Source organism: Sciurus carolinensis, chromosome 13 (assembly GCF_902686445.1).
Source record: "Sciurus carolinensis chromosome 13, mSciCar1.2, whole genome shotgun sequence".
Classification (NCBI taxonomy): domain Eukaryota; kingdom Metazoa; phylum Chordata; class Mammalia; order Rodentia; family Sciuridae; genus Sciurus; species Sciurus carolinensis.
The window spans coordinates 67,723,510-67,748,387 of NC_062225.1; the positions used below are offsets into that span (position 1 = coordinate 67,723,510).

At 40.0% G+C, this 24,878-nt stretch overlaps 1 protein-coding gene across 6 annotated transcripts in view; it reads right to left on the reverse strand.

Moving 5' to 3' along the window:
• The window catches only part of Rasgrp3 (RAS guanyl releasing protein 3), a 113,533-nt gene that overhangs the window by 20,742 nt on the left and 67,913 nt on the right, over positions 1-24,878 (reverse strand). For 4 of the 6 annotated variants that reach the window (XM_047523330.1, XM_047523326.1, XM_047523328.1 and 1 more), the window contains 10 exons: positions 22,286-22,483; positions 21,190-21,292; positions 17,643-17,705; positions 17,005-17,136; positions 15,653-15,800; positions 14,006-14,179; positions 13,296-13,412; positions 11,006-11,281; positions 5,415-5,492; positions 804-920 (listed from right to left, as the gene is read on the reverse strand). In XM_047523330.1, the coding sequence (XP_047379286.1) occupies positions 804-920; positions 5,415-5,492; positions 11,006-11,281; positions 13,296-13,412; positions 14,006-14,179; positions 15,653-15,800; positions 17,005-17,136; positions 17,643-17,705; positions 21,190-21,292; positions 22,286-22,355 (1,278 nt within the window). In that variant the 5' untranslated portion in view covers positions 22,356-22,483. The remainder of the gene's footprint in view (positions 1-803; positions 921-5,414; positions 5,493-11,005; positions 11,282-13,295; positions 13,413-14,005; positions 14,180-15,652; positions 15,801-17,004; positions 17,137-17,642; positions 17,706-21,189; positions 21,293-22,285; positions 22,484-24,878) is intronic. The other 2 variants (XM_047523329.1, XM_047523331.1) reach the window with 2 other exon arrangements.

Genomic DNA, 24,878 nt, shown 5'->3' on the forward strand with positions numbered 1-24,878 from the left:
CTCAGCTCTTTCCCTCAGCAAAAATCCTTCTGCATCACCCTTTCTAATTTTTTTCTTCCTGCCTCATTCCACACAACTTTTCTTTCAGTGCTTCACAGTTCCCTGGGTTATCCAAAATGTAGAACATTCTTTCTTTTTTCTTTAAACTTCCTTTCCCAGCAAAAAGCACATTATATGCCACAGACTCAGTCCTATTGTAAGAGGATGCACCCATCCACTGAAGGAGAGCTTTAGTCAGGGGTCACCATTTCCTGTGCCTGAAATGTTTCCATCTCCCCGATCTTGGCACTGCTACTCTCCTTTCTGTGTGAAAATCTCTGACAGAGCTTAGTCCCACCTCAGGTCATTTCTCTGACCTCAGTGGCATTGTGCTGCTGTGCCTCAGAACCCCCAAACTGAACAGCAGTGAAGCAATCCAACGTGCAAGATATTTTCCTGCCCTTGAGTCACCAACTGAGCTGGCATCGTGACCCAGGTGGATTTTCCATGAGTGATTTTAATCCCCCAAAGGACCCTCAAAGTGGTGGTGATGGCAAAGGAATCAACTGTCTAAGAAAGAGAGGAATTGGAGGTGACTGAGAGTTTTGGGTGAGTGAGAAGACGCCGTCAAAAGGGGGAAGAGGACCTTTCTGAGTGATTCTCTCCAGAGACCAATGCCAGGTAGAGCTAAGTGTCTGCTAAATTGTTCCCACTGGAAACATTGCTTTCATGGATGCTATCTGATTGCAATGCAGTCACAGAATATTCCAGAAAGAAAATGAGGGGGTTCCCAGTGCTTTCCAAATTTGCCCTCAACCACTTACCTCAACTAATTTCCTTATGTGCTTGTTGATCACTGTGGGGTCTGGCTTTGGCATCACCCCGGATGCCCACTCCAGGGGCACCACAGGCTTGGTGGGTGTTGTGGGGGAGGCAGGCTGCTGAAAGGAAAACAGGCACATTATTCAACTTTAACTGGACCTTGAGCAGCAAGGACCAGGGACATTGAGAAAGACAATGTTATATAATACTGCCAGTAAAACCTTGACGTTCATGTGGCATGTTTATAAAAATCTTTGCTAGTGGAATCTAATATGTAACGAAATACATGTTTGGAAAGTGCACTGACCTAACTAGCAGCCCAAGTTGTATTATTTTTCAAATGGGGGAAAAATGGTGTACTCCCAATTCATCCCACCTGAGTTCTCCAGATATCACTAAATCATACTTAAAGACCCACATAATAATTTATCATGGATTTTCATAGGATACAACAAGATCTGTAAAAATCAGGTATCTAGTTCTTTAATACTGGGTCTTAGTGATAAATTTGCATCAACAGGTGCATGCAGTAAACGGGCACCAGTGCATGGCCAAGTCCATGTCCTTTGAGGACTCAATCACTTCTGTTTTGTGAACCATTAGGTCTCTCTGCCCGTGCCTGGCGCACTGCATTCTACACAAGGCTTTCTCATCAGGTCTGTCCGTCTTGCAAGACATTTTCACTTCACAATGTAGCAAAGGTGGTGGCAATAATGCATAACCCGAGCTTGGCACACCTTCCCATCAGGAGACCACTTAAGACTACTGTGCAGTTTGGATCCTCTCCCTGCAACCTTCTCATGGGGTCAATGCATTTGCTGGAACACAGATGCAACTCTGTATTAGCAGGTGCATTACTTGATAATGAACTGGGAATAAACACTTCTGCAAACATTGAGGAGTTACTACTTCAGACCCTGGGTGTTACTGGTATCCTGTGAGCTACCCACAAAATCAAAAGTCATCTATGGATGTTCGCTCCCACACACTTGCACACACACACATATACACACAACATACACACTCCTGGATACACACACCATGGTTCTTTTTTTTTAAATCCATATTTTCATCTTATTGATCTGGTAAAGAATATACCTGAGTTCCCCAAGTGTATGGCAAAGTGTCCCAGAGCACTGTGACAAATTCAGAGGGTCTCAAAAGATATTTGAAACTTCCAAGTGAAATGCAGCTAGCTATTCTCAATATTTGTTAGACAGTATAAGAACTACCACCTTGAAGTAGCACACGGCTTACCCATGGAGATCATACTAAACATCTTTCAATGACATGGTATCTTTGTGAAGAAAAAAAATCAATGTGGAGCAAGAAATAAGGGTGGTAGCATGCAGTCTGAGTCCAAGATTCAAGAAAGTGTGCAGGGCTGGGGAGATAGCTCAGCTGGTAGAATGCTTGCCGTGCAAGCACCCAAAAAAAAAAAAAAAAAGAAAGTGTGCAGTGTCCAATAGACACAGACATCTATTAGTTAAGTAACTGTGGTTATTTAAGAATGAAATAAAAATGCTAGTTGTCTTTCAATGTAAGTGCATTAATTTTTTTCCAACTTGGCATTAAGTTGTTGGAACAGAAATACTTACTGAGTTGTTTGGAACTAACAACTCTATGAGTGGAACTGTTAGGCAATTCTTTTGATCTTGGATGCCTTGAAACTCTTGCTGAGATGCTAAGTAAAATGTAGATGACTGGAGAGACACATGAACAGAAAAAGATGGAGAACTTCTAAGACTGACTGTTTAGGTTAGCTCCGCCAGCACCAACTGCAAGCACAGTCAACTTACAGAATTCTAGCCACAGAAACCTCCCGTCTGGAGAGTATTCCCTAGTTATCACCACATGTCAAATAGGATGAAGCTCCACTTACAGAAGAGACAGAAAGAGATTGGGAAACATGTTTTCACAGACCCATAGGATTTCAGCACTTGGAAGGGACTTGGAAAGCTTTTAACTCCCTACGACAAATGAAACGACACTTCTGTTTGACGGAAATATCTCCTAAAATTGACCAGATTTCACCCTGAAAATAAACTAAAGTAAATCTAAAGGAACAAAAGGAGACAAGTGTGCCAAAATGGCCCTTCCTACCCTCATCCTGACAGGAGGGTTGGTAGAAAAATCACAGACATTGAAGACAGACAGGCCTGGGACCTAATCCCTGTTTGCCAACTCACTGACTGGGTGACCTAAGTGGGACACCGACGTTCATCAGGCCTGGTTTCCTTAACAGATAGCGTGATACCTGCCAGGAATCCGGCACCCAATAACATATGGTGCCTGGTAAGGGTAAAGGAAGGGTTGGGAGGTGGAAAATTTTTGTGTGCAGGTACGAGTGGCTCAACACACAGCAGCCAGGGATGTCACACCAAATCTGCAGAATGAGACAGGAGCTTGCAAATTCCTTTTGTGGGGGATAGCTTTCCTTTTCTTTCTAGCTGTCTCAGAGTCCAGCTCCCCACTCCTCCCTTTGCCTGAGCTGTCTCTTCCCAGGTGATAGTCTCCAGGAACCGGCAGAGGAAGAACGCGCTAAAGGAAACAGCCCCCACACTGTGTTCAGAGCAGGTGCTGCTAGGTCAACCGACAGGCTCAGGGCCTGCCCTGCTGGGCCTAGACAACAGCTCTCACAGTCATTCTGTCCCTTTCAGTCGGACGGTTCAGAATCACAGAAGGTATTAATAGACTTAAGGGCGAGGCTGCTCACATGCTGTAGAACTCCACTGTAAAGAGGCAGTACGCCTTTACGCCATGTACAAACAGAGAAACAACATGTATCCCATTTGTTTACAATAAAAAAAAAGAAAAAAAAATTCCATTTTGGTTTAAAGATTATTTCAAGAGAAAAACAATGTATTCAAGGATACCAGACTAAATAGTATTTTGAAATGAAAATTTTCCTTAAAGAAACACACGTAGAAAAAAATGGAAAGAATAAACTTTAAATGTTACATTTCTGACACTAAATAAAGAAATGTGCCATGTGAGTAGCATTGCCCACTAAGACAACGGATAGGTCTAAGAAATTAACTTTTGGTAACTTTTAGGACTGAAATCCTGAACTGGTCTGAAGGTGTCTTAGGTGTGAGGTGAGAGCACTAGATGTTGGCAGAAGAATAAACACTGTACTTTGAATTGAAATGAGAGTGGAAAAATTCCAACAATGTAGTTAAGAGAAATAACCTCCCTCATTCATAAACTGAAAAGTCAAGTCATCCAACTGTAATTTTCCATCAGTAGTGTTTGTTCTGCATAATTTTAGAAAACAAATTAAACTCACCATTTTCTGTTTATTGATGATGGAAGGAGGACAAAGGGAAGAAATATGGGGACATTTTTGGTCACACATGGCTTTTGTATGTAGTTTGCATTTGCTTTAGGAAATCTGTGAATGTGGAGCATTTCATACCCTTCTTTTTCTTAGGTTTTAGAAAACCAAGAATTCCTTGTTTGTCCAGGCTTGTTCATAATTATGTAGGGATTCTATGAGAAATTTGTATATATTAAACCCCTGGAAAGCATAGTGTGATTCAGGATAATCATTGAGCTTGGAAATGTGTTCATCTTTCCACTCCCAGCCTATCTATCCTACATAAAGGTATTTATCAGTTAAAAAAAAAAAAAAAAAAAAAAAAAGGCAGTTGTGAGATCTTTATAAGAAAACAGATCTTGAGATATGAGCATAAGAAGCAAACACCGACACTCTTTCCTTCAACAAGTAAACCTCATATCCTCATTGTTTTAAATTCATCCTAGATTTATTTATTTAATTCTTCCTTCCTTCCTTCCTTCCTTCCTTCCTTCCTTGCAGCTGGGTATTGAACTCATGCTAGAAAAGTGCTCTACCACTGAGCCACACTGTCAGCCCATCCAGACATTTTTGTTAGTGAAAAACATCTAAAATAGTGCACTATACATTCAGTAAAGCAATTTCCTCAATCTCCTTATAAAATGTTTATTTATAAGGAGTTTATTTATAAGGAGTGCCTAATTAAATTAGGCACTATTTAGTCTCTAAGTTGAAATTCTAACTTGAGTCAATTATAGTAGAGAAATTTGCGAATTATGATCAGAACACTTAAAATGTATTAAATCTAATTTATTGCTGAATGGAGTTTTTGGTATGTCTGGAAAGGCAGGAGTGATTGTTAACATTAAGATGAGTTCTTTTTATTTTTTGTCCTTTTTGTAGGTGATTTCTCAGAAGGGATACAAGAAGTAGAAGATAATAATAAAACAGAATGGTGGGATAATGTTCTTTCCTTTTATTAGTCTCTGATATTAAGAAGTAATTCTCAAACTGCCAGGGTTAAGCCATCCTATTGGCAAAAGGGGAATAAAAAGGAATTTCTAAGTTCTTCAATCCTTTAAAAATACATAAATATAGATGGACACAATATCTTTATTTTATTTATTTATCATTATGTGGTACTGAGCATCCAACCCAGGGCCTCACACATGCTAGGCAAGCACTCTACCACTGAGCTGCAACCCCAGCCCTAAGTTCTTCACTCTTTAGAACACAAAACACCATTGTAACCGTCTGTTACTGTAAATGACAAACAGGGTGTTTCGCACATATCCTGAGAGGAGACAATACCTACCGATTTCGAATTTCTAGGCTCCAGCACCAGTGACAGTTTGTAAATATCGTCTTCTGTGTGATAGAGGTCCAGAGAGAGCTATGAGAGAATTACAAAGGGAAATTAGTTACATTGGGTCACATTTCCTTATTTACATTGCTGAAATATTTTCAAATTGAATGTTTTTTAAGTCCAATGTCCAATAATCTGAATTAATGTAGAACAATAGAAAGATGGCATGCAGAGGTGGAAAACAAAATTTTAAAAAAGAAGTTAGTCCTGGTGTGGTCATTAGCACCAACCAAAACCATTGACCAAATACTACCACAATATTTACTGAGCAACTCCTAAGTACTAAGTACTGGGTTTAGTACTTAGTTGGGAGATACTTGAGGTTTACAGGCTAGTGGCAGGAACAGGTGCATAGAATGAGACCTGGAGATGTAATAAATACTGCCTTAGAGCTTTGATTAAAGAACCATGGAAATAAAGGAAAAATTAACCAGGCCTCTTTTATTTTAGAGCTCTGTGTGAAGTCCGGGTGATACAGAATGGGATAAAATCATCTTCCCTCAAAGGCCTGAGAGTTTACTGTAATAGGACTTGAAAGCAAAAAGACATGCTCATACCAGTGCATGCTAAATGTGAAATAAGTGGTTCCTAAGTGCCGCAGGAACCTCAGTGGCAGCCCAGTAAATGTCCAAGAGGATTTTAGTCAGGCAGGCCTGGGTCCAAACACTGGCATCAGAGGCCAGCCCATGATAGAGCAGAGAGAGGTGTGATGCACAGAAGGGGACATTTTGATAGAGACATTGGTACCACAGTGGTGTCTTAATTGGAACAAAGTATCTGTGTAGAGGCAATTAACTCAAGAATCTTTCCTCTTAGCTTCACAGTAAAAAATAAAAAAAGAAAGAAAAAAAGTAAAAAAATAAATATATATATACATATGATAATGAGGTCTCTATTAGGGATGTGGAGGGAGTGGTGTTGTGGGGACTTCAGGGGACAGCTACTATTCAGCTGTGACAAATGTCATCTTGAAATTCAATATCGGCTGCCAGATCTTCCAATTTGCCAAGAGAAGTAAAAAATATATGAAATAGTTAAAACATAAGCAACCACTAACGACAAATAATTTTTATAATTCCACAAGTCAAATAAAACACATCTGGCAAATTCCCCAACAGACAACTCTGCTGGGCCCCAAGCCTCATGAGAGTGGGCACACCTCTGTCTTGTCCCCCTCTGTACCCTCAGTCCCAGCTTGCAAGCTCACACTGTGAAATTTCCATAAATAAAGACAGAAAACCAAGTGATGCCTTCCTTCTGCATTCCTTGCTATCAGGAGTTAATCTTGACTGTGACAAGCATGTTCCTTTCTTCCCCACTTCCCCTCCGAGTCCTGGGATGACTGGCACCAGCATCTGCCGATGAGATGACAGTATCACCAGGGTATCCAACCAGAAATCCAAGTGAGCCACGCCCTAAGTTGGGGTGATGCTCTTGCAGAAGAAACAGAACCTCCTTGGGTGTTTTCCTATGTCACAGGGACAGATAACACCCAGGGGTGGAAACGCTTTGGTCTACTCCAGTGTTTGCTTTCTACTTATTAGTGGTATGAACTTGGGCAGGTAATTAACCTTCTTGAGTTTTGGTCTTCTGATCTCTAAAATGGGAATCACTAATAATAGCTCCCTCTCAGCTCTGCGGTAAAGATTAATTGAACGAATGTGTCTGGGTGGGTTTGCTTTACAAGGTCACAAATGCAGTTCAGCTTCCAGTTCATGCAGCAGCCAAATGCCATGGTGCTTATCTGTAAATGTAGAGCTACCCTTGGGACCACTGCTGCCATCTCTGCTTTCCCAGTGACAGTTCTACTTCCTCTTTCAGATCTCCTCTAGGCTTTAAGGACCTGCTCAAAGAATGGTCTATTCTACTTTCTACACACCTGTTTATTTACGTATTGCTGTGCTGGGGATGGAAGCCAGGGCCTCACGCATGTTAGTCAACTTTTCTACCACTGATCTACATCCCAACCCCTATACACTTTTTAATAGTGAGGGAAGTTTGTCAATGGGGTTTCAAGAATATTTGCTTTTGTCTAATGGTGTGAGTCTACTCATTTCTGACAAATGTTCTGATCCATTGCCTTTCAGTCGATCCTTCCATCAAAGACGGTTGCAGATTTAGTGTCATGTTAAGATCTAGACTGGCTTGAATGTTTATTGTGTAACAGAACACACTTGGTCATCAAACTACCTCCACTCATTATTTTTACAACTCTTTTTTTTTTTTTTTTTTTTCCAAACGAGACTGTAAAAACACAGGGGCTTTCCAGTTATTTGCATGTACTCAGAAGGGTAAAAGTAACTGATATAGTTAAAAATACTATGAAAAGATTAGACTGTTTCATATATCCCGAAACAAGCATTGGTTTTTAAAGCTCTTGATTACATGAGTCAGGATCCCAAAGGGAAACAGCTTCTCCAGATCTTCCCTGAGAGTAGGAAATCTCCAAATCCCAATGGTTCAGTGGTGTGGTTCTCCTTCTTCACATGCCCCATGTTGTTCAAGGGGCCACAGAAACAATGATGTAGCTCAACAACAAAAATGATGCGGTTCCTGCCCTCATATGTTTTCTCCAACTCTTTCATTATACATTCATGAAGCAGGACAAAGAAAGGTACTATGTGCTTCTTTACAGATATGAAATCAAGAAAATTAGATGTTGCAGGATGCCCACATTAGAGAGCAAGTCCACCTGAGGCAAAGCTAGGATGCAGAAGCTTGCCATTTGTAAGTCTTTTATCCTTTAGGAATCTGATTCTTCATTGATAAGAAAGGGCGGTGGGATTGGTGGTACACCTACTGCCCTGTCAGTCAGCATGACAGGGTGCTTGTAAGAATTTATCCATGGAAATATATGTGAAAATCAATTGTTATAGGAAGTCCAAGCATTGATGCATAGCCTACTGTACAGAGTAGGCATTTAAAAATTAATTGCTGATTAACCTAAGAGTTCTCATTTTCTACCCTCCAGGGTTTTCAATCATATATTGGTTCCCTCACTTGGGGTCATATTTATATAAAATCACTTCAGGTAAAACCTTGACTTGCAGTCTTGGGGGAAAATTCATCACCCCTTTACATGTTGTGTTAGGGACATGCTTACATGCACTTTACCAGCTGCAGTGATTGACTCTAATCTGAAATGGCTCTAATATCAATATGGTCACCAGACTCTAGGGAATACACAGTGGAAATATCTTAAGGAACTTGACTTCCCAGTGGTGAGAAAGACTATTCCTGTGATTTGAACTTTCTACTTGGCTCAGGGGAGAAGAGAAGGATCTGGCTTTAAGTAGAAAATGGCTTGATGCTCTATGACTTGTATGTAGGACTGTGCTATCCTGGGGAGCCACAGGGCCAGTACTGCAGAAAGGGCTCCTTGTTTTCAGGGCTCCACTGTTACTTATATCCAGAAATTTAGAACCAGAAGAGACCTCACAAATGAGCATAAAACCCTTATGAAAAGGCCAAAGTCAGAGCAACTTAGCAAGGAGCTAAAACTAAGTAACTGCAGAGGCAGGGCTAAAAGCAAGACCTCCCATCTGGGATTTCGCCAGCACATATGCTATGCGACACTGCGCTTAATAATTGTGATGCTTGGTAGCTTCTAAATTTTCCTTCAGTGCCCCTAAGGGTGCAGGGTGAGGCTCTGGAATCCTTTTTCTTTCTGCTGTTCTTTCCAGCCAAAAGGAATTACTTTGTAGTTTTCATCTCTGGAGTTCAGTTTTTCTAATTTTTGCCATTGAAATTTCACTCAAAAGTCTTCAGTATTTCTCTAAATATCTGCTTTTTTCATTTGGTGGCTTGATGTCTTTAAAACTCAGAACGAATTGCCCTCCTCTCCTATTGTCTTTGATTTGGATGTGACATGGCTCAAGCGCAGGCACCTGCCCTATGAAGTTCTTGATGTCAAGGATACAAGTTGAACACACACTTAAAACCGAAGCCACGCACTGGGACTGGTCAGATGTCATCTGTGCCTGTGGGTTTACAGTCTGCTTGGGGCTGCGACTCTGGTCAGTCAGTCATGGAAACAGATTTACATGGCAAATTATTAATAAATGCAGGTGCTTGGATTACTGTGGGTTGGGTCTCCCCCCCACCCAATGGAGAATGACCACGCGTTTATTATTTATCACACAAATTCAGCCCCAATAGATTGGTGTTTCTCTGTGCTGGCCACTTCTGCTTTATACTAAGGGTGCAGCTACATGATCACATACACTTAGGAGTCTGTTCTTTGGTAAACTTACATGCTTTAGGAACACTTTTCAAAAAGTGTAGGCACCACACTCCTTTTCAATGCAGCAGAACTAGGGGATTTAGGTTGGCAAAGCTTAAGAGGAGTTATTGGTTTCATTTTCCACAGCCATAAAAGGAATATATTCAATTCAGTATTGCAGTTAAATTTTAAATGCTCTAGTGTTATAAGCCCAAACAGGGAAGTGGCACCTCCACTTGTTTAAGCAAGAGTAAGAGAATTTGGTTATGCTTCTCTTCCTCACAAAGAAGAGCCAACGGAAAATGTTCTCTTCTATATATCTGTTGTATCCAAAAGTTCTAGGACCTGGGACCAGCTAAACGAGCATGTCACAACTGCCAAAAAACATGAGTGGTAGATGAACTTCTTTTGTCTGATTCTCGTGACCCCTAAATGTGGCATTCACTTCATGGATCGAGTTCCTAAATGCTCTGGGTACTATGAAAGGTGCTGGGGATATGACAAGACACGTAAACAGAAAAAAATCTAATGCAAAGTGATACCTCCCCTTGATAAGGAGAATGTAAAAAGTCAAGAGCAACACACATGACGGAGGCCTTACTGCTTTGGAGGGGAGCAGAAAATAATCTAGAAAGATGGAGGTTTTGAATTTGAACTAGTCATGGGGCTGGAGAGGGAAAAGATTTCCCAAGAATGCACAAAGGCCAGGAAGCAGAAGGCAGCATTTCATGATGGACAGTCCAAGTTCAATGTTTCTCAAAGGCTGGTGTGATGTGGGAGAAGGTGAGGATGCACAGGCTGCACTGATGGTCAGACAGCCCTGAAGGGCCTCAGACGCCAGGCTGGGGACTACATCTGGTGGTTTGGGGAGGTGAATAGGGGAAGGCCTGGGATCACAAAGAGGCCTTGCATCACCTCAGGCTCCAACTAAGCAGTGCAGCGAGGACAAAGAGAAGCAGAGGATGTGAGGATGTCCAGATGGAAGTGACTGATTGGACAAGGGTGCTGAAGGACAGCGAAGGTCTGAGGCGCTTCTGGAGGAAGCACTCTAGGAACTCCAGTCTCTGTATGGGAAGAGACTGATCCCTCCCTAAAGAAGGAAGTAATTTGCCCCAAGATTGTACACTCAAGTCATGCTCGTTGTGGGTATGGGGTTCCTTTTTCCCTCATTCTTTGAGATTTCTTCTCATATATTGGCCCCCAAATCAATTTTTCCCCAAAATGAATTGCTAGCAAACATCTTCCTATGTTCCTTGGAAAGTGAGGGGCAAAAGGGTTAGTTAGCACAAACTCAACCACCTCCCAACCGGGAACTCACGGTGAGCAGGTTGATCAAATCCATGTTGGGTTCTAAGTGGTGAGAGGCATTCTGCAGGGAGACCAGTTCACTCAGGGTAACGGACAGCTGGTGCATTTTCACAATATTCACTTTGTTCTCCTCCATCCAGTCTGGGAAAATGACGTGGACCGCTATCAAGTCTTTCAAGTGTACTCCAAGGATGGGGATTTTGAAACCATCGCAGTCAGCAAAGGCCTTGCGGTAATTGCAATAATTGCCGTTGGAGGAGACCAACTCTGTCATTTCATTCCAGTTCTGGAAACAGATGGAAAAGTGGAATTGTCAAGCATTCTCTTCTTCTGCTCACCTCCAGGTCCTGCAATGTGTGGCTAGGAAATTCCTCAACTAAGAAAGAAGTGTCACTCGCACCAACCTTGATGCATGGAAATACTAACTAGGAAAAAGAAAGTTAGAAAGATGTCCTAAGCCTGGCCATGAGCTGGATAGACTGTTCCATTCTGCTACAGGATGGAAATAACTTGCATCTCTGTCTATTGGGACGGTGGGATGTTAAATGGCATCAAGTATACTTAGTATTTTGTAATTTGTGACATATTATGGTCTGCATATTCCAAGCTTGCAGCATATTGAATTTCCTAGTTGTTCCAAGAAAGTGACATTCCAGGCAACTTGAAGGTTAATCTGGAACAGAATGGGTCAGGAAAAACCACACTAAGATGAAGATAGCTGTGGTTTCAAACTCTGCACTAACTAGGAGGGTGAACTTGAACAAGTCACTTCACTTTTTGTGGGGAGATGTCTTAGTTTCCTTTTCTATAAGGAAAAGGAGTTCAAATAAATAACTTTAACGGCAATCTGGTAATTTCAAGCTTCTATGAGTCTCTATCAAATTCTTATTCTTTAGAACATTTAAAATTTCTTTTGCTTTTTATCCAAAATTTAGTACAAAGCTAAAAGAAAATAAAACATATAATTAGTTCCATTATGCTTGGCATAAGTGCAGAGTTTGAGATTGAACAGTGGCACTTCTGTGGCTTGCTTCCTCTTGTTTATATGAATAACTCATTGTCAGTTGCTTAACAGCACCCAGATCTTCCAAATAGATCCCAATTTTGATCAGACTTCTCTTTCCCAAAACAGCTCATGTACTTCACAATAGCTGTTTCTACCCCCAGGACCAAGAATGGGTTCTGATTTACCATCCTAGTAATTTCAACCCTCTGGTTTGTGATTGGTTGAAGAATATAGGGTTAAGCCAATCAGTACACTGTATTTCTCTGATGACTGTTATTGATCCAGTGTAGACATATGATTTGAGATGGCCCAATCTGTCAAAAAGGAGGTCTTTGAATCCCTTGAGGGCACAGTTGAAGAGAGAAGCCTTGTCTATCTCTGACTTTGATGAACAAGTGAGTATAATTTTCCTGTTGCTCTGTACAGCCCATTCAGGAGGGAAGTCAATTCAATGAGGCAATCAAAACATTTTTTAAAACTCACAAAACCCTGACACTCAGAGGAAGGCAGAGCAACTAAGCCAGGCTTCTGATCAGACCGTACCTAAAGTCTGCTCTACCCCTAGACTTCCAGGTATGCTGGACAATACTATGTTGTCTTATTTTTTAAGCAATGTAGATTTTTCCTTTTTCTTTTTAAATTTACAACAGAAAGTGTCCTTATTGATAAAGCAATGTACATTCTTACAGGGGAATCTTCTTCTAAGAATAAAATGTTTCTTTTTGCCTGATAAGGAAAAAAAAAAAAGCTATGAATATGGTCTAGAAATAAACATGGCAGCAAAGTTCAGTTTGAGAAATGTTTCTTTCAAGAGTATATTTTGTTTCTGACAACTCAGCTATAAATCTGAGTACTTCTGTACCAGGCATTTTTCTTCCCATTTCTTTTTCTCTTCCACTGTGCTGAACACAGGATTATGAATAGAGTAGGTATTCAGTGATTTTATTTCAGGATGGAAGGATAGCAACTATTTCTGTCTCATTCATCTGATATCCACTGTGTGTATCACAGTGCTTATCACAGAGAAAGCACCAAATAAATATTGGTTGAATATTTACAACTATGATATGTTAATCACATATCAGAGAATTCTTATTATAACACTACCACCTCCAACGTGTTTTTCCAGGTGGACTCAGCAGGTGTGGCTCTGTCCTTCCACTTGGCCCCCCATGAGGAACCTACCATTGGTTTAAGAGGAAGATTTTCCATTCTGAGTGGTATTTGATAGGAGTATACTAAACCTAAACAACTTATATATTTCACTTGTAATTAGGATCAGAATTCACCATACCTTCGTAACTTCTGAAGAGAGATGAGAATGAGTCTCTTTGAGGCGTGAAATGGAACTATGACTAAGACCTCCCACCACCGCCATCAGGGTATTAAAGTTTTTGAGCTGAAGGAGTTTCTGCAATTAAAAAAAAAATGAACCATCAATACTTTTTAAGGATTTTTAAATTATTCCAAACTTTCTGAACAACTGGTGAGTACGTGCACAATTTTAATAATAAAAACCTAGGAAATAATAACATTTATTTAAAATGAAGCACAAACAGAATCCTTTAGAAAAACATGTCAATTATTTCACACACACACACACACACACACACACACACACAAATCCAGCTCACATAAATGCTTGTAAGTATTGCTTTTGTTTTGTTTTTGTTTCAGTCATACTGGGGATTGAACCCAGGGGTGCTCTACCACTGAGCTATATACCCAGTCCTTTTTAATTTCCATTTTGATGTGGGTTCTTGCTAAGTTGCCCAGGCTAGCTTCAAACTTTTGATCCTTTTGCCTCAGTCTCCTGAGTGGGATTGTAGGTACATGCCACTGTGCCCAACCAGTATTGCTTTTTAAAAGAGAGAAGTATGGTTTTTTCATTAGATTTCTCTGAGTAGCTTAATTGTTCAATGCCCAAATTTCTTCAATGACTTTTCTCAATAGAGTGAGCAAACATCTAAAATCTAAGTACCCCAGAAGGATTATCAGACATACCTTTGCAACATTGATAAACTTTGTGATGACTTCTGCCCTTTGCTGGGGGGTTGGTTTGCTAAGAACCATCAATTGGACCCACTTAGATATTCCATTAAATAAAGCAATAGATCTCTCCAAGGTTGGATTATTCTCCAGGCAGCCATGGATGACATAACTTTGATAATCAGTGAACTATAATAAAGGAAGATTTGGAGATTTTGAATTATAATGAAGCTTTTGCAAAATTGGAAATTAGAATGTTACATCAAAGATTTAAGATATTCTTTCATAACAACATACTGATTTCTTTCACTTCACTTTTGGAATGGCATCCTATAAGTTTGAATTTATCTGTACCTTTAACAGGTTATGTTGCTTCATTTCAAACCTCACTCTCATACACACACAACCATATTACTATGTATCACAGGGTCGTGGGGTAGGGCAAAGGAAGGGGCAAACCTCAAAGTCATATTCCAGAAAGTTCCTATTTACTGAATCATAAGATCTAAAGTGGATCATTTACCAATAGACTGGTTCCTAGGAACACCCAGGACATAAAGGATCAGTATTTCTAGAAGAAGAAATGAAGAATCTTCCTTTTTAAACACACTACTAGTAACTCCAAGGATCAAAAACATTTGAGATTAAAATGGTATATAGAAAAGAACAGGAAACAGCTATATACAGAAAGATTTCAAAACAGAATCATTTGTAAAGTTGTTTCAAGAAAGAGAGAAAAGAAAACATCTATCAAAAAAAAGCGCAGCTATATAGCAAAACAGATATATTTTCAGAATGTTAGCATGGATATTATCAAATATGTATGAGCCTTCTACCATCTAAACAGTGCAGGGAACCCCCTCCATGGCCTGCCTGTGGGAAGTCATTACATTTCTCTCCAAGCTGGATTACTTGGTGAAAAAAATCAGTCTTTTGGAAATTGGTGCTTATAATCAAGATGGTCTTCTTCACTCCCTGGGTCCTTGGAAAAGGAGGAGAGATGGCTTCCCCAGAACCTGAGACATAAGCAAAGCACCTGCTGATTATAAACCAATGTGGAAATATTATCATAATAAGTGGATAATGTGGAGGAGGCAGCTAAGAAGAGACCACAGGAAGAAAGGAGAAAGAAAAGAGGGGAAATGAAGCCCTAATAAGATGCATAAGGAAAGAAAAGTTTAATTAAGGATCTCCAACTCTGGGAAGGAAGCAGACTGATACTGAGATTCTCTTCAAAGTCTACAAATCCTATTTTCACCCTATGCCCCTAATTAGGCATTCATATAAATTCCAACCCAACCTAAATATTCCCCCCCCCCCGGAAAAGGACAGGCTTAACAGAATGCAATTACTTGGGAGAAGTCTGTGGAGTTAAACAGAACTCAAATGGTTAAATCTCCACAGTATTTAGAAAAATCACACTTTAAACCTGTGAAAGGAGACATTGAACATAGCGACAGAAATACAGCTCCTGAGCCATAAAATAAAGACAGGATAATATTTATCTTTGGTTAAAAGGGATTGTTCCTGTGAATTAAGGGCACTTTTCCAGCAGAGCACAGTAACAGAAGCTGCCAACACTTTAGAATATGAAAATTCAGCTCTTGGGAAAGTTGGCATGGTGGTTATTATCCTTGGAAGAATAAATGTCAAGTTCCTTACTGAGATCCTTCTAAAAGATTTATGCTCCAGAAAAGTGAGGTGCTCAGCCAATTCAATGGGCTCCAGATGGTCAAACAGCAGACAGGCTTTCCCCTTCTTGGATACTTTTTTCCTCTGTGTGACTCTTCTCATCCAGTCATAGGAAGGACTATAAAAGAAGAGTGAGCCTGGTCAATGTGCTGAAAACCCGCTTCACTCAATGGAGGTTATTAACCTACTGACTGTAACTCTTGGCCTGCTTCCAGGAGCTTGTGCAAAATATACGCCCTGTCCCTCGTCTTTAAAGAGAAAACCACTGACCCCTTGCCAATAGAACATAAAGTTTGAGTTGTTTTTCCAGACAGCATAAGTTTGCACTGATCCATCCAGAATTTCTTACTCAGTTTTCCTTGTGACCAAGCAAGATCTGAATCATAAAGGAGAGGTATATACATTTGGAAGTTTACATTTGGAAGTTTATCAGCATATAGATAGATGGTGATTCAAGGCACATGGAAACCAACAGAAGGTATGGTTTGCACACTTTGGTATAATATAAATTATCTGAAAAACCTGTTATAAAGATAGAGGCCTAGACCTCACTGCCAGAGATTCTGATTTGCTAGGAATGAGCCTGAATATTATGTATTTTAAACAAACATTCCTGTATCATTCACAGTTGATATTTCTTTTCCAGGTAAGGAGAATATAGTCTGAATACCTAAGGTACAATAGCACGCATTTGCAAGATACTTAGGATAATCAACTAGTTTTCTCTGTGCAAAGTTAGCAGTCGATATGAAAGGAGCTTAGTTAGCATCAAGTTTCTAATAACTGACCTAAGCAGTTCAAGGTCCAACTATGATTGACATTTATATAACCCTCAGAACAACCTCAGAATCACCATGGTATAGGGCTTCTCCAACTTGAATGTGCATATGAGTCATTGGGGATCTTGGCAGATTCCAATTCAGTAAGTTTAGGATGGGGCCCAAGATTGTTTCTAATGAGGTCCCAGTGCACCCTTATCCAAAGGGTGCACTTTTGAATAGTCAGGGCATAAAAGGCATTTACTAGATTCAAATTCATTTAGTACTGAACATCTATTTTGTGCCAACTGTTTTCTCAGGCTATCTCACCTACTTTTTGGATGCTTATAATAATCCCACAAGATAGACACTACCCCACTTATAAATTTCAGCTTAGAGCGATGAGTTGCGTCCAGTACGGCTGTGTTCGCTGCAGTAAGGCTGTCCTCACGGAAGCGAACCTTAATTCTGGGATGATATGGATTCAGGTCAACTGGGCTCGTCACTACTCCCTCCCCAAAGCAGTGAACTCAGCAAGGGTGAAAGACGCTCAGCCATTCTTACATGCTGGATATGTCGATAAGGTTGACGTGTTTTTCATATCCTAGTTGACTTGCTACTTCTCGGAACTCTTCAGTCATACGAATCAAACCAAGATCCAAATTAAACTCTGCAGGAAACTTCAGAATCCAGTACCTGAAAGGCATAAAAATTCTTTTTCCAGCTGGAAGATTTCAAGTTGGACCTCTATGGAAATTATTGTACCACTTTTCTGACTATGTTTCACACTGAATCCGGGACCATACTCCCACTTTGCCATCTTCTATCCCCAATCAGGTTGAATCTCTCTCTGCCTTCCTTCAATCAAGAACCAAGGTCCACCACTCTAATCTTGAGCCTTTTTCTGACTATGGAACCACAATTGAGGGGAAACCCTCCCCCCGCCCTCACAGCAAGCAGATGGGAATGAAGTAGGTGTGCTGAGGGAGTAGAAAGAATTGGATTCACTCCAAGAGCTGGTTTCATTCTCTAATTACATTTACTATTACCTGAGCCCTAGTCCACAAGGTCAAATCTAACCCCAATTCTAACAATGTCAGTTCAAGGGATCTGAGTATATTCTATTGTCAAACTGGGTCTGCTGCTTGGAGAAAAGGAAATTGTCAACAATTACAAAAAATTAAATTTGTAAGTGTCTTTACCTCATAAAGTAGCAGATCTTTAATCGAAACTCGTCACAGCTTTCTCCACTGGCTTGTCGATACGTAAGCTAGTTAAAGAAAAAGTCCTTGCACCTGCAGCTGTTGCATCAATTGATATGAATCCATCACAAGAAGGGGAGCTGGGCACAGTGGTGCATGCCTGTAATCCCAGTAGCTTGGGAGACTGAAGCAGGAGGATTTCAAGTTCAAAGCCAACCTTAGCAATTTAGCGAGGCCCTAAGTAACTAAGAGAGACCCTGTCTCAAAATAAAATATAAAAAAGAACTGGGAACGTGACTCAGGGATTTAGCACACCTAGGTCAATCCCTGGTACCAATCTCCCCCCAAATGCACATAAGAAGGAGGACATTTGGGTAAAGGTTGAGCATCCCTAATCCAAAAGTTTGAAATCCAAAATGTTACAAATTCTGAAACTTTTTGAGCACTGACATAAAATTCCACACTTCCTTGACCTTATGTGATAGGTCACAGTCAAAATGCAGGCTCCCTTAAAAACATCACATAAAATTATCTTCAGGTTATGTGCATAAGGAGTATATGAAGCATAAATGAAATTTGAGTTTAAACTTGGGTCCTGTCCTTAAGACATCTCATTATGTGTATGCAAATACTATAAAAATCCAAAATATGAAGCATTTTGGTCCTAAGCATTTTAGATAAATGATAGGCAACCTGCATGTAGACTACCCAGATGAGGAAAGAAATAGACGCTTTGACCACTTCAACAGTGAGTATTTAAAACTTGATTTGTTAGTGCTCTGGAGTACATTTTTTGGTCAGGAGGTGAAATCACATACAAAATTACTTTTACCTGCCCAAGGATTTACCAATCAAAAACTGCCAACTATCATTACAAATACACTGCCATATATACATAATTAAAATTGATAATACATATCAAGAACACAAACAATAATAGATGTTGGCGTGGATATGGGGAAAAAGGCACACTTTTACATCGCTGGTGGAGTTGAAAATTGGTGCAGCCACTCTGGAAAGCAGTGTGGAGATTCATCAGAAAACTTGGAATGGCCCCACCTTTTGACCCAGTTAACCCACTCCTCAGTTTATACCCAAAGGACTTAAAATCAGCATACTGCAGTAACACAGCCACGTCAATGTTTATAGCAGCTCAGTTCACAATAGCTAGACTGTGGAACCAACCTAGATGCCCTTCAACAGATGAATGGGTAAAGAAACTGTGGTATATATACACAATGGAATATTATTCGGCCATAAAGAATAATATTATGGCATTTGCAAATAATGGATGGAATTGGAGAATATTGTGCTAATAAGCCAATCCCAAAAAAACCAAAGGCCAAATGTTTCCCTGATAAGTGGAGAATGATATATAATGGGGGGGGGAGAGAAGAACGGGAGAACTTTGGATTATGTAGAGGGAAATGAGAGGGAGAGGGTATAAAAAATGGTGGAGTGAGACAGACATCATTACCCTATGTACGTGTATGATTACATGCATGGTATGAATCTACATTGTGTATAACCATAGAAATGAAATGATGTACCCCATTTGTTACAATGAATCAAAATGCAGTCTGTAAAAAATTAAAAGATAAATAAAAAAATTGACAATACATAGAAAGATTATCTTTACAAAAACATGTTCGGATTTAGTATCAGTGCCTTACATAAGCACTCTCTTTAATATTGACGGTGTCATTTTCAGGTATGTTGGTATGCAAATTGGGCTATTCATTCTTAAGTCTGTTTATTGATACTCTTTTCTTTTTTCTAGTACTAGGGATTGAATCCAGGGGCACTCTACCACCAAGCTGCACCCTCAGCCCTTTTTTAATTCTTTATTTTGAGGCAGAGTCTTGCTAAGCTGCTGAGACTGGCCTCAAACTTCTGATCTTCCTGCTGTGGTCTCTCAAATCACTGTGTTTCAGCATGCATACTATTCCAGGCTTAACCCTTTAAAAAAATATTTATTAAGCTCCTATTGTATGACAGGCATGATGAATATGGAGTGAGCAAGGAATCTAATGGAAAAAATTTTAAAGAAATATAGCCTCATGGGCAGTTCAATTTTTATTCAGTGTGAATTTCCCCATATTGGACTCTAGTATGCCAAAATATCTTTCTTTTTTTCTTTCTCCTTCTTCTTTTTCTGGTACTGGGGATTGAACCCAGGGGTGCTCTTCCACTGAGTTACATTCCCAACCCTTTTTATTTTTTTTATTTTGAGATAAGGTCTAAGTAGCCCAGGCTGGGCTTGAATTTGTGATCCTCCTGCCTTAGTCCCCTGATTTGGGTTTGATTTGGGTGTCATACATCAGTGGACATACTAAGGGTAGGAATGCTATTTGTAAGCACAATCTTTGGTCAATATTTGCTTCATGAGACGGATGGGCCTGGATGAAGTTAATTCCCTCCGTCCTTCCCTGCGCCCTACTCTTCAACAGTGGGCCCCATGGAACCCTTGGACCACTGGAGATTAGGATCTTGCTCACTTCCAAGGACCTTGGTTCAGGGTGAAGTCTCCTTACCCTCTCCAGCATCCCCTCCTGCTCTGAGGTTGTGGAGAGGATGTAGAGAATGAAAAGAAGGTAGAGAGGCTTGAGCTGAGCAGCTGGCACCCCACTAGGCCCTGGCAACCTTGGCAACCCCTAGTAACACTCAGAGGACCTCTCCCCATCAAACTACCCATGCCCTGTAAGGTTTCTATCTGCAGGGCCTCCTGGGCTTGAAGAAGGCAGGGCCTGCAGGAACCAGCATTATAGACTGTATAATAAGCTTTAGATCTCAGGGAACAAAACCTCCTCATCAATGTGAGACTGCATTATCAATCATTTGGCTTTCAATCACATTTCAGGACTGCATTACCTACAAAAGTGGTGGGTTGCTAACAGCTCTCATTAGAATGGGACTTCCAACTGTGTGGATTTTTTGTTTGTTTTTTCCAATGCTGTGGATCAAACCCAGGGCTCTGAGCATGCTAGGCAAGCGCTCTACCACTGAGCTCAACACCAGCTCTATTTGGATATTTTTATTTTTATGTGAAAGCAGATCAAAAATTAGCATCAATCAACAAATTACAATGAAGCTGCTAGAATGTTCATTGTGTCTTGACAACAGGGGAAGAAGTGAAAACCAAGTTGTCATTTGTGCCTGAGCCAGAGCACAATATTTCAGCTGGCATCTCTATATGTCTCAACTATGTCCTCTATGCCCACCATTTTGCCATTGTAGAAAGAATAAATTAGGTCTTGAATCACTGCTGAATATCCTTCCATTACACTAACAGTCAACATGTTTAAGACAGCTCCTGCTTCATTTCACATCTTAGTGATTATTTTCAAGTAGAGCCAAAACATCCAGATGGATGGTCCACTATTTGGTTCATCATCCAGATGTTTTGTCTAGACATCTATATATTCTCAAAACAGCTGGATAACTGAACTGTTTATTCACTTTAATTTACAGACTTTGGATAGACACTTTATCTAAATACAGAACCTGATTTATGATTGTAAAAATTACACAGTAGTTGAAAAGATATATGCAGAGAAGTTTTTCTGCCAATTCAGTGGAAGATAAATACCATCGGTGCATCAGTAGAACTATTCTTGGCAAATAACTATTATTCAGCTCTCCATTGTCATCTGTTAAAAATAAAATAAAATAAGGGGTGAGGAAGTAACAGTGCTACTCTTCTCTTTTTCTAATATTACTAGAGAAACAATAGTGTCAAAATTTCCCATCCACAAAATTGTATTTTACTACTTACTTTTGCTGGTATTTCCTTGCAAGTTAAGGTAGCTGGGTCTCATACTTCCTCTGATTTACAGTTGACAGATTTAATAAATAAAAACACAGGCCACCCAGATAAATTTGAATTTAAGGTAAACAAAGATTAATTTTTTTCAGCATAAGTATGTCCCAGGCATGATTTAGGACATAATGCTAAAAATGTTGTCTATCCAGATTCAAATTTAACTGATCATCCTGTACTTTGGCAACCCTGCTCTGGCTTAACTCTAATTCCTATGTCGTAACCCATTAAACAAACAACTCTTGGGTGACTTGGTTTGTCCATTTATTTATAATCCAATGCTGGGGCGGATACATAAATAAGATAAAAAGCATACAGTTTTAAAGTGTATTATTTAGTAAGAGATGTAAGATGAGTAAAAACAGAGTGCAGTAGATTGTGCTACCCACACCAAGCAAAGATCACGGCAGACTACCACATGTCCATAAGAAAGTTACCCTGGACATGGGAGAGTGGAAGAAGCAGGTGGTACTTCTTACAGGGGTGGTCAGAAATGGCATCATGGACATCTCAATGACAACTGAGATGAACTTTGAAGCAGAATTACAATGAAAGGTGTAGAATAAAGGCACAGAAATAGAAAGGGGTGCAAGGAATGTTCCAGAAGCATTAAGTGGACATTTGGTTAAGTATGAGTTTTGCACAGTAAAGAGAAAGAAATGCAGAGGGTAGTGAAACTGGAGAGACAGACTGGAGTGGATTCCCAAAGACCCTACATACCAAGGTATAGAGATTGAATTCTGTTCTGCAGAGTTTGCATCTGAATTGAGGGAAGTGACAGGGTCAAGCTACAAAAGGGACCCGGAGGAGAAGAGGCTCTCACCAAACATCTCTATGCAGGTGCTCAGCAGCTCATCCAACGTTGCTGCTTTCCCAAGACCGCTGGACCCCATGGTGATTTAGCTCTTGTCAAAAACTGGGAGACATTTCCAGCACCAGATGGACCATGTCCATAACCATGCCAGTCAGGGATCTCAGTGCCCAGTGGGGCCTCTGTTCTTAGTTGTACTTCAAGAAAACTCTAAATAAACAAGAAGAAAAAATTACTAAACTAGAGTTTGAACCCCATGAAAGTACTATTTTTCCCATATGAAAAAAATATGACTTCCATCAACTGTATCTTTCACAAAAGGTATCAAAGTGACTGAGATTATGCCAACCACCTGGAGGGCAAAATGTCTGCTAAACTGTCCCTTAGTTTGTGTGGTGCTTTGAGACCATAGATGTTCCCTGTAAAAGACCATTCTATTTCACAGCTAAAATGTTTTTGAAACAATACCCTACACTTTCTTCCTATTCTTAAGTAACACAACATTCAGGAATATTATGTTTCTTGGTTTAAAATTTTAAAATTACTAGCATGTATAGGGAGATAATTTTAAATGCAAATATATTCATAAGCATTACCCTCAGTGATTATATAAATTTTTGACATCTATAAACAAAAATTCTATTTTCCTAAATTTAGTAATAGTAACAGTATTAATAGTAATAGCAAAATTATTAACAATAGTTTATTGAACTACCACATTTGGCATTAGGTACTACAACAAATGTTTTGGATATATTATTAAATTTGACCTTCAGTGCTCCAAGGTAGTAATTATTATTCCCAGTTTAAAGATGAGTTTGTGGCGATCCAAGATGGCGGCCTAGAGGGAGACTGCACCTCCGGTCGCTCCACAACCCAGGAGTTAAGAAGGGGAGGCATTGAGAGACTCGAACTGAAGTGGAGCCACGGGTGAGTCTGCCCACTGGGTAAAGCTCAGCCCGGGTGGCAGGCCCAGATAGAGGTGGCTTAGCAGAGCCGGGGAGGGCAGCTTGAGTCTTCCCAAGGTAGTCTTCCACACTCCGGCAGTGGGCTCTTCCCACACGGCCAGCTGCACGGTGCAGGCCCACAGTGAGAGCATTTCCGCACAGAGCCAGTTCCAAAACGTGGAACCAGTAGGGGGCTAGGGGCAGTATTCTTCGAATGAGCTGCTTTATCAGATTCCTCCAAGACATCAGGCTACTGAAGGCTGGGAGGTGATACACTGGAAATCTACTGGGACACTATAAGCCAATAGTGGAAAACTGCAATATCTCAGGGTCCCACTGACAACTGACCATTATGAGAAAACAAGGGAAGAAAATGTCCCAAACAAACCTAGATACTACATCAATAAAACCCAATGACAGCAGAGCAGAAGAAATGTCAGAAAGGGAGTTCAGAATGTACGTAATTAAAACGATCAGGGAAGCTAATGAGGAGATGAAAGAGCAAATGCAGGCATTGAAGGAGGAGATGAAAGAGCAAATGCAGGCATTAAATGATCGCACCAATCAACAGTTAAAAGACCAAATACGGGAAGCAAGAGATCATTTCAATAAAGAGTTAGAGATACTGAAAAAAAACCAAACTGAAATCCTTGAAATGAAGGAAACAATAAACCAAGTTAAAAACTCCATAGAAAGCATAACCAATAGGATAGAACACCTGGAAGACAGAACCTCAGACATTGAAGACAAAATATTTAACCTTGAAAACAAAGTGGAACAAACAGAGAAGATGGTAAGAAATCATGAACAGAATCTCCAAGAACTATGGGATATCATGAAAAGGCCAAATTTGAGAATTATTGGGATTGAGGAAGGCTTAGAGAAACAAACCAAAGGAATGAACAATCTATTCAATGAAATAATAACAGAAAATTTCCCAAATCTGAAGAACGAAATGGAAAACCAAGTACAAGAGGCTTATAGAACTCCAAACATACAAAATTACAACAGACCCACACCAAGGCACATTATTATGAAAATACCTAACATACAAAATAAAGACAGAATTTTAAAGGCCGCGAGAGAAAAGAATCAAATTACATTCAGAGGGAAACCAATAAGAATATCAGCAGATTTTTCAATCCAGACCCTAAAAGCTAGAAGGGCCTGGAACAACATATACCAAGCCCTGAAAGAAAATGGATGCCAACCAAGAATCTTATACCCAGCAAAACTTACCTTCAAATTTGACGATGAAATAAGATCCTTCCATGATAAACAAAAGCTAAAGGAATTTACAAAAAGAAAGCCAGCATTACAGAACATTCTCAGCAAAATATTCCATGAGGAAGAGATGAAAAACAACGATGCAAATCAGCAACAGGAGGCGCTAGCCTAAAGGAATAGCCAAATAAAGGAGAAACCGAATCATGTCAAAAACAAATATGAGTCAATTGACTGGGAATACAAATCATATCACAATAATAACCCTGAATGTTAATGGCCTGAATTCATCAATCAAAAGACACAGACTGGCAGATTGGATTAAAAAGAAAAATCCAACAATATGCTGCCTGCAAGAGACACATCTCATAGAAAGAGACACCCATAGACTAAAGGTGAAAGGATGGGGAAAAACATACCATGCACACGGACAC